Source organism: Zeus faber, assembly GCF_960531495.2.
Source record: "Zeus faber genome assembly, chromosome: 16".
NCBI classification, from domain to species: Eukaryota; Metazoa; Chordata; class Actinopteri; order Zeiformes; family Zeidae; genus Zeus; species Zeus faber.
In genome coordinates this window covers 3,666,268-3,682,376 of record NC_137202.1, presented here as the reverse complement: position 1 = coordinate 3,682,376, position 16,109 = coordinate 3,666,268, and the positions used below count along the sequence as shown (strand labels likewise).

At 46.6% G+C, this 16,109-nt stretch overlaps 1 protein-coding gene across 1 annotated transcript in view; it reads right to left on the bottom strand.

Annotated features, from left to right (window-relative positions):
* Nucleotides 1-775: 775 nt before the first annotated feature.
* tet1 (tet methylcytosine dioxygenase 1) overlaps nt 776-16,109 on the bottom strand; it is a 33,714-nt gene continuing 18,380 nt past the window's right edge. The window contains exons 2-11 of the mRNA XM_080016673.1: nt 13,481-15,776; nt 13,164-13,254; nt 7,026-7,119; nt 6,186-6,394; nt 5,921-6,071; nt 5,595-5,684; nt 5,378-5,515; nt 4,707-4,883; nt 4,321-4,465; nt 776-4,167 (exon numbers count right to left, since the gene is read on the bottom strand). Of these exons, the coding sequence (XP_079872799.1) occupies nt 3,173-4,167; nt 4,321-4,465; nt 4,707-4,883; nt 5,378-5,515; nt 5,595-5,684; nt 5,921-6,071; nt 6,186-6,394; nt 7,026-7,119; nt 13,164-13,254; nt 13,481-15,776 (4,386 nt within the window). The 3' untranslated portion in view covers nt 776-3,172. The remainder of the gene's footprint in view (nt 4,168-4,320; nt 4,466-4,706; nt 4,884-5,377; nt 5,516-5,594; nt 5,685-5,920; nt 6,072-6,185; nt 6,395-7,025; nt 7,120-13,163; nt 13,255-13,480; nt 15,777-16,109) is intronic.

Genomic DNA, 16,109 nt, shown 5'->3' with positions numbered 1-16,109 from the left:
AATATTTAATGAATTCTCCATTTGTTCTTGGACAAAGCAACCTCTGCAGAGATTATAACGGAAAGGGCAAACATACGTCAGAATGACTCCAACAGGAAGCCACTGGTTAAGGATTAAATCCCTAGACCTGCTGCTAGTAGACAGCAGGTTGTGAGCTCATTAGTCTGTACTATATGGAATAAATACCTCACACCACAATTAATAAATATCCATGTCAAACTAAATTATGTGCATATCCTACAAGCAGCAAGACTTATAAAGTCCAACATATTTGAGGGGAAAAATATGTGTATGTAATGCATGTAATCCAGTAAACAAGAATAGTAATTATATAATATATATGTTTAAAATTTGAGCCAAATCATTATGCACAAATCTTAATTTAGCAGCAAATGCTGGTCTTTCCAGTGTTTGCTTTTTGATTGTGGTTTTTAAAACACACCCAGGATGTTCTTTTTATCCAATTATCAGCTACTACTGTTATTGTGCCAAACAAGCAATGCCTTCACCAAAACACCCAACAAAGGTTTGAAGCAATAAACAGTCGTAAACGTGAAGTCCTTAAACAGCCATATCTGTCGTCTAAACTTGCAAGATAAAACATATCTTGATATATAATGTCAGATACATTCTCACTGTACTTTTACTTTAAAATTGCCCAACCAGCAGTATGACAAAGTAAACTATAAAATAAACAAGCTCATTTGCGGTCTCTTTACAAAAATACCACATCTTCACAATTAAAACAGAACATAAAAAATCATTATAAGGTCCAAAATATAAATATGTCTTTATTTCACAATCCCAAAGAGATCAGCCATCCATAAAAGGAATGGTAAATTTTGTCTCTTCTCAAGTCTAAAATGGATATATTTTCAGCAAGTTACAGTAATTCAGTTTCAAAATAAGCAAGATCATCCATTGTCTACACACCATTAACAGTACAGTAAAAACAACCTGGTTCACATACATATTTACACATTTTTCTACCAATAAAAACCTCAGATTATTAAATGCTGGTGCTTGTTGTTAGTTCCTTATTAATACAAAGACTTTCAACATTGATACGTAATGTGGACTGAGGATATCCCTCAGGAGATTAAGGGAAACATTTACTACTTGTCACAATGCAATGCCACTTTGCTCCAAATGTGCTGAATAAATCATAATGAACTTAAAAAAGAAAACCGTTTACATTCATTGCATTATTTGTTATGTGTGTTTGTGGTGACTGTGACTTGTACGCATTTCCTAAAATCACACTCAGTGAGCATGTTCTTCAGAATTTGGTTATGAGTGGAAGACTGGATGGACATTATTGAAAACAATTTACTTCTAAAATCAGTATTTGCAGCAACAGAGAAATGAGGGTGAGCATCTCAACTGTACGTCAGCTGGTAAGTATCCAAACAATCTGCGTTTAGAAACAGCAGACCGGTGTGTGCTGAGTACGCCGAGAGCACCATACCATCACCATGAGAATACAAACAGGTTAGGTTAAGTCACTGAACGCAGCATGACATCTTGTCCCCATAGCACCAGAACAACTCACTATACATGACAAGAAAACACTTTTCGATAAAAGAAAATGCATGCCCCCGGAAGGTACCAACTCCATCTCTATATCAAGTCTGTACTGATGTCCGACTGACAAGGTCCTAGAAATGAGGAGTCTTTCTTAGAAAGTGTAATATAAAATCCTACTAGTTTAGCACAACCCTGTGCACCCTATTCAGACCCTGTAAAAAGAAGCGATCTGTCAAAGTCTTCAGAAGGATAGAATCATCCGAAGACCCTCTACCAGTGGGACTGGACTGTTTGGAAGTGGTTTTCGACCAGTAGCAGATTGGAGGCAAATAAAATGTATTTTAAGGTGTAAAAAGAGACAATACATGGTTGAGATAGATGATATATTTCAAATTCTGGCAAAAATAGTGGTCTTATTAGCACCTTTAAATGTACGGTTAAGCCATTATTTTAGACAGTATGATTCCTATGACCCCGTTTTCACATATTTGCACCCTATGAAAACAGTTCAATCTGTTGCAAAATGTATTCCAATATAAAGTAAGTGCTAGTTAAAATAAGCACCTCATCGCTGCAACGTTTCCTAGTTCTGCATTACGGTAAGATGAGGGTGAGAGATTCTTTTGTGTGTTGTTGATCAATGAAATTGCTTGATTGACAAATTATATAAACTTGCAAAAATACTGTAAAAGAAAAACAATTTCACGCAAAGCTCTGATATATATATCTATCTGTACATACATAAGTAGGTCTAAGGATTCGGACCCCCTTTTCAAGTTAGGTATTGAAAATAAACAAAAGTGCTTCTCAATATGCCATACAGATCTGTGTGAACCAAATAAAAGTCAAACGTTGTAGAAACCAAACAAAACAAGCACATTTCCTTGATCGCCTGCTGTTCAGTGGCAACAGATGGAAAAGACATCGTCTGTAATGGATGTGTGCATGTTATTTCTGTCTGTACTGTGTGATGAAACGTGTCTGTTTGATGATATACAGTTAAAATGGCACCGTTGTACAAACCACCTTGTGAAAAGAGCACCACTGGCTGAAACAAAGAGCAGATCTAATAACGTACAACGTAAAATCTGTGTCAACTGCACCGACACGCCGGCTATGATAGAAACTTTGCAGTAAACAGTTTTGCAGCAGAAATTAAATAGAAACTGTTCTGATCAGAATAAATAATCACATCTTTTTTTTGTTCTAATTCTCGTATATAAAACCAGTTTAAAACATCTTTAAAATGCTTAAAAGCACCATCTTTTTACAATAAAAACAAACACCAAAAACTCACAGTTAAAAAACCCCAACAAACTTTGGTCTTTTTTCATCGCTATGAAGGCAGAGATGAAAAGAGACAACGTACAGAAACACATATTAGAAAAGCACAAAGAAAGTGACACAAACATGAGAGTAGGAGTTTGAAGATGAGGTAAGGCAGAAGCACGGGGTGTGAAAGCTTAACTCTGTGTGTGTGTGTGTGTGTGTGTGTGTGTGTGTGCGTGTGTGTGTGCGTGTGTGTGTGTGTGTGCGTGCGTGCATGTGTGCGTGCATGCGTGCGTGCGTGCGTGCATATGTGTGTGTGTGTGTGTTTGTGTGTTTTTGTGTGTGTGTGTGTGTGTGTGTGTGTGTGTAAAACACATTATGTCCAGCGGTTGTAAGGACCCGTGACATGGGTAAGAGCATAAGGGGCCACGGTGATGACACCGTCTCGTGGGCGAGTCCATGCTTGACGTGTGGGAACTTTGGGAATCCTCCTGGTCTCTTCCCCCCCCTCCCTTCCCTCCTCATCTGGCTCCAGACCTCCGGATCCATTCCCCCTCTTCCCGGACTCTTTGCCTGGACATTCCCCCAACCCCAGTCTCAGCCTCTGGGCCTCCTCCTCCCGCTCGCGCTCTCGTTTGGCCATTTTGGCGTCCCACATGGCCATGCCGTGGCCTGGCTCGTTCAGAGACTTGTGCTGGTAGAAGACCAGGGAGATCCGGGTGGGGTGGCTGCGATCGGGCCTGAGGATGGGAGTGGTGGCGTGCAGCTCTCGCCGTGCGCACTCGATCAGGACGGAGCCGTGCGACGGCGCCACGGCTACTCCGCCGATATTGTTGTCCAGGAAGTTGTGCTCGCTGTCAGACCACACCTCCTCCTGCTTGACTTCATCCGGGTCGAGGGCCAGCGCGTGCGGAGGCAGGGGTAGCGGCGGGAGAGGCACGACACCATGACCCCTCACCTCCGCGACCGCCTCCGAGCCTCCCCCGCCCCGGTGCAGTCCGTTGAGTCGGCTGAAGAGACCCTCGGAGGTGAGGAGGGGGGAGAGGGCAGAGGGAGGAGGAGCGCTCTGACTGGGGCAGGGTCTCCGCACGGTGGAGCAGTGCACCTCGCCGGGCTCAGTTTTAATCCTGTGGGTGTTTCCAAACTCAGGAGAGAAGCCATTCAGGCTGTCTGTAATTGCTTGATTACAGGCGGCCACACCAGGGGGGGTGGGGTAGTTGCCGGTGCTCTGGCTGTAAGTGTTGGCCTGGTTCCGCTCTGGCGGGTACTTCTCAATGCTAGTGGGTTCGTGGGGCAGTCTGTAAGAGCTGTAGAAGGCCTGGGGCTCCGTTTTGAACGTGGGGGACTGCTCTGCTGAAGTGCTTTTGAAACCTACGTTCAGAAGCAGAAAAATGCATTACTGTCTGCCAACAGGATTCATTCCTCCAACATTCATTTAGTTGTTGATTTGGATTTGGCCTGGAAGAAGCAAGAGGCCTCTTAGATTATTTATGAAATCAATAAAGCAAACCTTCTTTTTCCTACCTTTGTTGGGTGGCTCACATTTCGCTTTCGTAGGGGTGATCGGCGTCAGGCCTAGTTTCTTTTCCAACTTCTCTGCTTGGGCCTTTAAACGGGCCTCTTGCCTCTTCTTACGGGCAGATTTCACAGGCTCAGCCAAGAGACGCACCTTATGATGACAAAGGAATCATTTATTTAAAATGTGAAAAAATATATAGTTCTGAAACTCACAAAATAGCCATTGTCATACAGTATATCACTGTCATTTATCTCATATACGTATCTGCTCACTAAGTAAACAGTTTTCATTTTGCTACACATACTGCACATCTGCTTACTTCATCAACATAACATACTATATCACTTCATAAATAAATGCAGTAATCTTTATTTTTTTGCTGCACACTCACCTCTCTGGGGAATGCAGACAGGACCTGCAGAGCCCCGGTTTGGATCTTGGCCCACTGGCCCTCCACCTGTCCAAACTCATCCCGGTCAGAGACTTTGTAAAGGGGCAAAACATGGAGCTGTTCGTCTTCTGGTATGTTTCGCACAGCTCGGTTATCTTCCTTGGTTAGAGTGCAAACCTGCAGTTTCACATAAAAATTAAAGCAGGTCATATCCAGTCTTTTTCTCAGCAACACCACCGCCAGAAACTCAAGAGTTCAAGTTCAAGTTTGAGTTGTCAGATAAGTGTAGAGGAGTTGAACTGCTGCAATCTTGGTGGAAAATTTTTAGTATAACGAGGAGGAAGTGTGGGCATGTCATCATATCAGAAAAAAATGCATGAATTGGGGTAATGTGTGCATGTGTAATAAGAGATCATACAAATTAACTTCAAGGAAATATACAAAGTATACTCTGAAAACATCCGTACATGTTCTATCCAGACTGCATCCAGATGTGCTTCCTGCTGCTGAGCTGTGTCTGCATGCCCAATTTGTTTTCCCTCAACTTTTCTCTAATAAAATGGTGTCCGTGTGTGTGTGTGTGTGTGTGTGTGTGTGTGTGTGTGTGTGTGTGTGTGTGTGTCTATGTGTGTGTGATGTCAAAGCGTAGGCATACTGCATTGCTTGCTTACCACGGTGCTGCCGTTGCTCATATTCTGCGTGTCTCTATGGGCGTGGGCACAGAAGTCCACGCAGGCGGTGACCCCAGAGAAAGGCCGTCCCTCCCTCCAGTCGAGCCTGCAGTCAGCCCCTGCGTGCTCCTGCTCCACCTGGAGAGAGGGAGCGATTTTGATTCATACATCTCAGAAAACTCAGAAACCTTTATACCGGTGTTTAAAAGTGTCATACCTGATTTTGGAAGGCCTCGGGAGCAAGTCTCTTGTAGACTGGGGCAAGATCGGAGGCGAGATTCTGAAGGTTGTTCTCCAGCTTCATCTCCTGCACAGTGACCAAGACAGGCAGGTTAGAGACCAAGGTACAAAGCATAGTATTAGCAAATTAAATGTCAAAATAAAGTTCAGACTCACGGTGTAATGTGTGTAGATATATGACGTATTTGTTATTTATCATCCCTTCTTAATTCGTTTCCCTTTCTCGACTGCCTGTTTTTGCTTCCATGGGTTAATTAAGTCTTATCGTATCGCATCGTATCTCATTGTATGGTAGCCCCTCACCTCCTCTGGGTAGTCTCCGATCAGACGGAACTTGCGTGGCACTTTGCTGCGGGCGAACTTGCACCCGTTGAAATACATGCTCCAGGAGCAGCCAAAGGAGAAGGAAGCTCCACAGGTGTCCGGGTCCAAACCCTGACATGCACACGTGCGGCTGTGGACGAGAGAGATGGAAGGTGTGAGGTGTCAGGAGAAGGAGCGAGAGGGCGTGCGAGAGAGAGAGAGAGAGAGAGAGAGAGAGAGAGAGGTGTGGTAGAGTCTCACTCACTCTTCGTTGAGTGCACAGCGGCGGCTGGTAGGGGAGCCGTATTTGCAGAGGGTGCCGGTGAGCTCCCGGTACAGGTGGTCCGCCACAGGCCGAGCGACGCCCTCCCACGCCAGGATGAGGATGACCAACACGGCGCTGTCGCAGCGGTGCCCCGCTCGATGGCGCACCAGGCACAGGAGCTTCTCTTCCTCACTGCCTCGCCGGATCACCTGGCAGGCACACACACACACACACACACACACACACACACACACACACACACACACACACACAGACACACACGGTTAGTGACATGCATAAACACGCACAGTCTCAGTCAAGTTGCAGACAAGTGCCACTGCTCTTCTATGAAGCCTGTTTAAAGTGACACTTAAAGTAACCCATTCAAAGTCATCTTTTTAACCGTTTTTAAATCGTTATTCCAAAGGCCCCCTAAGCATTTAGTTGGGTTTCAGTGCTAAAGACCAAAGTGGGCTCTCATTCCCAAAAAATGGCACACATGCCCAAGCCATGGGTACATGGCTTGGGCATGTGTTTGTCATTTAGTATCTCTGGTCACATTTGTCCTTCACTGGTTCAAAATTGGTGCCAATTTGGTACAATTTTGGCCTGACAAGCCATTGTATCTCCAAAGTTATAATGCTGTACTTTATTTCAAAGAGTGCAGTGTCAAAATTCTCCCACCTCTTACAGTTAGAACATTTGGAACTACATCAATCAGCAAACGCCCTCCGAGAGGATTTTACAGTTACACCACCTATCGATGTGCCAATGCTCGCACATGGATAGACACAGTGATACAAACATTGATCCAAACTGTGAACTGCATCACACACTTACCCATTTGGCTATGGGACAGCCCTGGGAGCTCTTTCCTTCCTTCCCAGTGTACACCACAACCTCCACCCTTACCGCGTTCCCTTTCTCACCGTACCTGCGACACAAACATAGATATATGAGAAAAAAACAGAGAAAAAAGATGTACAAAACATTTTACATACATGGAAACATTGTGTTAATACACATACATGAGGACAACAGACAACACACACATCGTTCAGCATTACCAAATCAATCATATCCTGCAACCAATTAAATGGTTCGCCCGTTCGACCTAAGACAGGTCCCGACTCCACCGACTCACAAGGCTGGCAAAGAGCTTGATCTCATTCTTGCTCGGAGCTGTACCACGGACAACCTATGGGTCACTCCTCTTCATCTCTCTGACCACTTCTTCATCCACTTCAATGTCCAGCTACCAAAACAACCCCCCACCTCCCCACCTCCCCACCTCCCCACCCATGGTTACTATCCGCAGCAATCTCCGCAACTTGTCTCCCACCCACTTCTCCTCTGTGCTCTCCTCTTCTCTTCCACCCCACGGCACTTTCTCCTCTCTGCAGGTTAATGATGCCACTGACTCCCTCTGCTCCACCTTGAGCTCATGTCTGGATAGCCTGTGTCCACTATCCACCAGACCTGCTCGATCAACCCAGTCGCACCCTTGGCTGACTGACACCCTCCGGACAACGCGCACCGACCTCAGAGCAGCCGAGAGGAAATGGCACAAATCCAAAACAACTGAGGATCTTGCTAGCTACCAGACACTGCTGTCCTCCTTCTCCTCCAGCATCACTGCTGCCAAGAAGGCCTTCTTCAACGATAGGATCAACGGTGCCACAGACACACGTAAGTTATTCGCCACCTTGAAGTCTCTGCTTTACCCTCCACCACCTCCCCCAGCTACTTACCTCACTGCTGACTGCCTTGCCTCCTTTTTTACTAACAAAGTGGCAGCCATCAGCAGCCAATTCACTAAACAACTTACTCACAACCTGTCTTCTCCAGCCCTATGCTCATCGTTCCCTGGTTTCACCCTCCTCGCTGAAAGTGAGGTATCTAAACTACTAACATGTAGCCGTCCCACTACCTGTCCGCTAGATCCAATCCCATCTAACCTCCTTCAAGCCATATCACCGACTATCACCCCGGCAATCACACATGTGATTAATTCTTCCCTAACTTCCGGCACTTTCCCTTCCGCTTTCAAAGCGGCTCGGGTCGCACCACTGCTCAAAAAACCCTCACTCGATCCCAATCAAGTAGAAAACTATCGGCCGGTCTCTCTCCTCCCATTCCTTTCCAAAACCTTAGAGAGGGTGGTCTCTAGACAGGTTACAGAGTACCTGTCAAGAAACAACCTTCTTGATACACTTCAATCTGGCTTCAAAAGTGGTCACTCCACCGAAACAGCCCTGTTGTCTGTGACAGAGGCCTTAAAAACTGCTAGAGCTGCTGCCAAATCCTCGGTCCTCATTCTGCTCAACTTATCAGCTGCTTTTGACACTGTCAATCATTGCATACTCCTGTCCATACTCTCAAGTATGGGCATAACGGGCAGTGCACTTTCCTGGTTCGAATCTTACCTTACTGGGCACTCGTTCAGTGTGACATGGCGAGGCCAGCTGTCTGTGCCTCACAACCTCACCACAGGGGTTCCCCAAGGCTCGGTGCTAGGACCCCTCCTCTTTGCCATATACACCACCTCACTGGGCCCGATCATCCGCTCACATGGCTTTTCATATCATTGCTATGCGGATGATACTCAACTCTATCTGTCCTTCCCGCCCGACGACCCTACTGTCTCGATGCGGATCTCGGATTGTCTCGCTGACATATCCACATGGATGAAGGATTATCATCTTCAACTAAATCTGGCGAAAACGGAACTGCTGGTCTTCCCGGCCAAACAAGGTATTTATCACAACATTGATATTAAAATCGACTCTCTATCTCTTGTTCCTACCAAGGCTGTAAGGAATCTTGGTGTCATTATTGATGACCAAGTGACTGCGCTCGTCAAATGAGCGTCGCTTGGCTCTGCCGGCCACACAGCCACGGCAATCCAGGCTATTCTCATTTGTAGTTCCACGTTGGTGGAACGAGCTGCCAAAAATGACCAGAGCGGGGACCTCCCTCTCTGTCTTTAAGAAGCACTTGAAGACCCAGCTCTTCAGTGAGTACCTCCTGTCCTAACCTACAATTACTTAGCACTACCTAGCAGTATTTATTGTTACACGAATGTTGTTGTTACACTAATCTCTGTCGCAATGTAGCTTGAATGTTATTCTCCCTTGTAAGTCGCTTTGGATAAAAGCGTCTGCTAAATGACTAAATGTAAATGTAAATGTAAATGTAAATGCATGAACTTAAGTAGTCAATTTGAATGATGAAGAGCATTCTACCTTAAATGACACTCACAATCAAATCCAATACAATTAATTTAACTGATTAAGAAAAGCATTATTTTGACAGGACTAGCATATTCTCCGTTCCAAACTCTTTACACCAGTGGTATTCCAATGGTATTAACGTGGCTAATATATTAACGTCTTTAAAGCGGCAACTGTTTTGCTTTAACTCATCATTATGAAGTAAATATTCATTGCACAGTGAAATGGCTATAAAATAATGAGACCATCGCCATTTAGATTGGTTGTCTATAAGCCGTGATTTCACTATGAAATTTAGACTGCCACCGGGTATGATCTCCTGTGAAAAGGAAGCAGGCTCTCTTTAAGCGGTCAGTCCATACAATGAAGGTTGCTCCGCTCCCTCCAACCAATGCCTTCACTCCTCCAACGCAATCTTGACTGCCAACAGCTCCTGGTTTCCAATGTCATAGTTGCGCTCTGCAGGGGATAACTTGTGAGAGAAGAAGGCACAGGGGCGAAGTTTATGGTCAGAGGTGAACCCTTTCTTTAACTCACCTAAGGCCACCGCAGGTGACCAGAGGAAAGGAGAACTTGGGGAGGTCAAAGCTATGAGTGGCACCGCCACCAGGCTATAGTTCTGGATGAACCTTCTGTAGAAGTTAGCAAACCCCAAGAACTGCTGCAACTTCTTCCTGGAGGTCAGTAACGGCCAGTCGACAACTGCCTGAACTTTGGCTGGGTCCACCTCCGCGTTCCCCTCAGCAACCACAAAGCTCAAGAAGGAGACCTTGGGCACAAGGAATTTGCACTTCTCCAGGAGCCTCTAGAAAACACACTTGACATGGCGGACGTGCTCCTGGTCAGATCTGGAGAATAAAAGCATATCATCCAGGTAGACAAAAACAAATACATTAAAAAAGTCTCTGCGAACATCAATCACCATGGCGTAAAAGACTGCAGGAGTGTTGGTGAGACCAAAAGGCATGACCAGGTATTCATAATGTCCCCTGGGTGTGTTGAAGGCGGTCTTCCATTCGTCTCCCTCCTTGATGTGGACAAGATGACAAGAATTCCGGAGATCCAGCTTGGTGAACAGGGTTGCCCCCTGCAGGAGTTCGAAAGCAAAACGTATGAGTAGGATTCTGTCCTTCATCGGCATATTGTTCCGACCGTGGTTGTCGATGCAAGACTTGGACCCAGCTGGACATGAAGAGGGTCGAATAATAGCCGCCAACGACTCTTGGACGTAGGTCTCCATGGGCTTCGTCTCAGGGATGGACAGGGAGTATTGTCCGCCCCTCGGGGCATGGAACCAGGTCGAAGCTCAATACTGCTGTCGTAAGGCCGGTGAGGTAGAAGTGCGGAGCTTTGTTGAACACCTCCTTCAGCAGCAAGTACTTAGGAGGTACCCCAGAGAGGTCAGGGAATTATGCGAGAGGAGAAGAACTAGGGACAGGAGACAGAGCATATCTGAGGCATAATGAATTGCAATATGAACTCCATTGTAGAATGGAACCTGTTCTCCAGCCAATCTGTAGATTATGTGTCGGGACCCAAGGTAAACACGAGATCACCGGCAGTTGAGGAGAATGTATGGAATGTAAGAGTTGGTTGTTGATGTCATGATGGTTACCTGATATCCCAAGATGAACAGGCAGAGTACGATGAGTGATGTAGCAGAGAAGGTGACCATCGAGAGCTTTGGCATCGATGGGTTTCGACAGAGGCTACTGGGGCATGCCTTGTTGCTCTACCAGAATCCAAAAAATTAGCATCAGCGCCAGAGTCAATGAGAACCAATACCGTGTGAGATGGCTCGGTGAATCCCAGTTGAGCAAGGAGCAGGGGATGAGAGGGTCTTTCAGAGTGGAGGGAACGGCTCACCAGCGCCCTCTGGTTGCCTGATGAGCCCCTCCTTTTAATTGATAGTTAAAACACGTACTGACCCCCTCAGCCACGGTAGAGACAGCAGTTCTCTCTCCGGCGGTGCTGTGTTGGTGTCAGGGAAGACCTCAGGAATGACTGGTCAGCGCCCTCTCTCGCCTCCACTCTAGGAGACGCGATGCGAATGGCCTCGGCGATGAGTTCAGTTATGCCAGAGGGTTCTGAGCAGTCAACTTGTCCTTGATGACATCAGAGAGCCGTTGAAAAAAGGAGTCGGGCCAGCATCTAGGAATTCCAATAGCTCATTGCTGTGAGGGTAGGGAACTCAATGGAATAGTCAATAACACGCCGGCCCTCATGGACCAGATCAAAAAGTCCACAAGCAGCCTCACGGCCAGGTGTTGCATGGTCGAAAACCCTCAAGAGACCATCAGAGAAGGCTGTCACCAAAGAGCAGAGGCCTCACCACTTCTCCCCCTCAGCGGTACCCCAGTTCCGAGCCCATCCCGTGAGCTGGATGATCACTCGTGAAAGCCACTAGTGACCTCTCGGTGGGACACATGAGGCAAGAGTAAGGAAGGACTGGCAGGTACTTGGAGCTCCGGAGGTTTGGTTAAAACAATCACTAAATTAGGCATTTAATTTTTCTTTTCCATTTTTTGGGGCCGCTTTCTAAAATATCATAAAAAGGATAAAGAGGGAGGAGCAAAATCAAAGGTCCAAATCATGTAATTATCCCGGAGAAAGGAGCCGTCCTACCAGGGGGTCTGGGTCTCTACTCAAATTCAAGATTCAAATTTTGTGTGATCGCCCAAGCTGAACAATAACAATAACACAGCCCGAAAGTTGGTCAAATTGTAACAAATTAAAATTGTAATAGATATTAGAATATATCCAAACTTGTGTTTTTTCAGAAAAAATATTAAAACCAGATTTTTGGCCAATGTTGACAGCCCAAGAGTGAGTGGATTCGGTCGCAGAGAAGCTCCAAACATTCTTCATGGCATGCCGAGGATTCCCGGAGGTGAGTTGTTGCTCGTGGTGTAGAACACTAGCCTGTGCTACCATCTCTCGTCTCAGAGTCTCTTAAGTCATCTGGGTTCATTTCTGGCCAGATTGTATTGTCACGCTCACTGACCCAGAATGGATGTGAACCCACAAGCACAACACCAAAACGATCAGCTAAGAAGTCAAAGTCCACAAGGTTTATTCCGGAAAACAGGCAGGGGTCAAAACCAGGAGATCAGACAGTAGGCAAACTCATCCGGCAGGGAACCGGCAGAGAATCAGAGTCCAGGGAAACAGGCAGAGAATCAAAGTCCAGGGAATCAGACAGAGGTTCTGACATAAGGTAATGGAAACAGGTAGTATTACAGTAAAGCTCAGTGTAATGCAAGAGTCAATCTGACAGAGAACAAAGGGAAGTGGACTGGTTTATAAACTGAAGTGCTTCTTTAATATTTGCATATTTACCTCATATTATCAAGAGTTTTTCGTTTTTTTGCTTGTTTTTTCCCCACAAAGTGATTGTTGCTGCTTCATTAATATTGTTTAATTAAATTAATATTGTACCTTGAAGTCTACCAGCATCAAGTTTGTTTTCCAACACGTTGTCAACTGCGCTGAAGGGCCCCTCGTGTTGGCCCTGGGGTTTCCTGTTTCGTTCCCATGTGAACGTGTGTGTCTCAGTAATACCTTCCACGACATACTGTGTTCATGACACCAACCAACCCCTCCAGGCCTGTGGCTGACTGCATGGTTCTCGGCATAGTAAACAGGCACACACACACACACACACACGCGCACACACACACACGCACACACACACACACACACACACACACACACACAGTAAATACAGAGGTAGTAGTCACTCTACCTGTTTTCCATTAATTCTCTGACTGCGGCAACACTGGGTCCCGACCCAAGATGAGTATAGTATGGTCCTTCCTCCTTCTCGATAATTTGCTCTGTTAAAAAAAAAAAAAAAAGGTGTTCGTGTGAACGTCTGTCAATATTGAACAGCGACATACAGTATGTGTATGCATGTGTCTATGTGTGTGTTCGGGTGGTTTTGTGTGAGACAGGTTTATGTAATAACCAGACACCCAGTTAATATCAGGAAAAAAAAACAAATCATAAATAATCATAAAGTGTGATATGTTATGTTACCAATGTTCATGAGCAACAACTCACCCATGCACTGACAAGAAGGAAGATCGGATAATTTCTTGGAGGGAGTATTAAGCAGGTTCTTGGTCGGGGTGTCCAGGAAGCTGACGGGTGACTCTAGGAAGCTGTTGACACCGTTCTTGGTGGGAGTGGACTCCTGGAAATGGTTCAGATCTCCGTCCGTGGATGTCGACAGGACAGTGACGGGCCCTGACCTCTCCAGCTTGTAGTAACCCTGCTGGCTCGGAGGAGGCGACAGCCGCGCCCCTGAGAATCCATTAGCCAGGCCGTGGAAGCCAGCAGCGTGGCTGAGGACATTGAGGTTGTCCAGACTGGTGTTAGCGTCAGCACCGTGTTGCAGCCCACCGCAGGGCTGCATTACCTGAGATAACAAGCACCTTTCAAGCTCCTGTTGCGGGAGCGAAGGGATGCGGTTCTGTGGATCGTGATGGTGACCATTGTAATGGGACCACAGCTGGTTCTCGTGACCATTACCGTGATGGAGTCTTGCATATGGACCAGTGGTGTGGCTCTGCATTTCTGCCCCTAAGTGGACTGTGTGGTGGTTGCTAGCAAGGTGGATGAGCTGCCTCCTTTCTGCCTGGGCCTCAGCCAAGTATCTCTTCAGGTCGATTTGGGCCTGGGGTAGGAACAGGCTCCGCTTGGGGTTAAGTGCCATTTTGCTCTGGGGCAGAAGCTTCTGGCCTCTGCCTTTGCTGGGCGTCTTACCATTGGGTGTGCGTTTTGATAGTGGGATCCTGCAGTTGTTTCCCTCTTCAGGTCCTTCGCTTATCTTCTTCTTTCTGGGTTTGGGGGGCGTGGTTTTAGTTTTTTTTACAAGCAGCTTTTTGTGAGAGGCAGGTAGATGGGAGTTGTAGTTGTACTTAATTGCTGGCACCGGGGTTCCCCTTGGTGGGTAGTTCTCTGAGTGTTGGCCCTGACGGGATTGGATGATAAAGGCCAGGTCTGCCAGTTGAGCGGCTACCTCCTCCTCGTCCCTGTTCCTCCTGGCTATTTTACCAACAATCCTCTCTCTGTCCCCCCAAAACAACCTTTCGGGATCTTTACAATGCCTCTTCTCCATGTCACAGTGGTCTTCATAATTGCCTTCAGACTTGATAGTGTGAGAATTGAAGGCTTGGTCTGTGTTCCGGCAGTGTGCTCTTTCACCGTGTGAGCTGGCTTCCAAGAGGTCCTGTAGAGACAACTTTCCAGTTGTGCCAGGCTCCTGTGGACATTTAATGACATTTGCCTGTCTGGCCACAGGAGGGCGTATAACTGACGTCTGGTTAAGTGGTGAGCTGATAACTGAGACTTTGTTACAGCGGATAACAGGTGTGGGTTTGGCCTGCTGCAAGGATGTGTTGGGACTAGTAGTTGTGAGGGGAGTGGTTACGGAGACGGGCTGTTCACCCTGTCTTTCTATTTTGATGGCTGCTTCCTTATTTTCAGGTATAGCTGCCAGTTGAGTCAAGGCCTCAATAGCAATAGCTTGGTCAAAACTAAGATTTCTCTGCTCCACCAAAGACTGTACACTTGGGAGCGAAGCACCTGTAGGAGGTTCAATTTTGATAGGCTGGATAGTTTTTTGCTTGCCAACAGGAAGGCTTCCCCGACACAATTCACTGTTCAAGTCTTTCAAGTCCTCCACCTCCTTTTTAATAGCATGCAAGTCTGGTGGCTCTGTTTTAAAGGAACGCAGGATGGGAGAGTGTGAGCCGAAAAGCTTTTCTTCCAACCCCTTCCTTTCTGTGATGGAGAGACACACCACAGCAGCCAGTGTGGACAACGGGTCCTCGCAGACCTCATCCTCACCATCCAGCTGGTTAGCGTTGCCCTCCGTGGTCCAACCCCACGGCTCCTCTAGCTTGATCTTCTTCAATGGCACGGATGTGTCATCCAGGTGCGCCTCGGGTACAGCCATAGACCTACCTTTCGGAACTGTGGTTACTGTAGTCCTTTGTGGCTCTGACACAATTGTGGTCCTCTGACACTCGGACCACGGATGGGCGTGTAACCCTGCGGTCATATTAGCACCGTTATATTTGGTCAGGTTCTGATCGGGACCCTTTTGGACAGTCACAGAGGAGGCTAAGGGTTGCTGTAGTGCAACACTCTGCTCTGGCCCTGGTTCTCTCTCTATAAGGGAAGGCCGTTGCACTGGTTCAGAGGCAACTGTGGAGATGACCGAGCCGGTGACGTGTGTAGAGTGTGTCTGAGGTATGTAAGCTTCCTCCCCCTCATCTTCCTCTGCAGCCGTGTGGGTATCTTCCATCTGGGCCCTGCCTCTGCCATTTACTGAACCCCCTTCTGGAACCACCTGAAAGAGAGAGAGAGAGAGAGAGAACGATGTGACTCAACAAGCTTTGGCAGCATAGTGATTCAGCATGTTCTAAACAGTCATGCAGACAGCAACAACAGATTCCCTCACAGCACGCAGCGAGGGAGCACGTGTTCGGACGCGGCCTCTAACAAGACTCTGGAAAATATTATGGCATACAAACACAAAGAATCGGCTTTCTTTAAGCTATCTATCCAAAATCGTTTCATAAACAAGAGCTGAAAACATTTGTCAAACTATATCAGTTGAGGGGAAGGGCTTCACTGAGGTCCAAGAGTAAACATTAACAGTCATTCAGAGTTCAACGCGCCA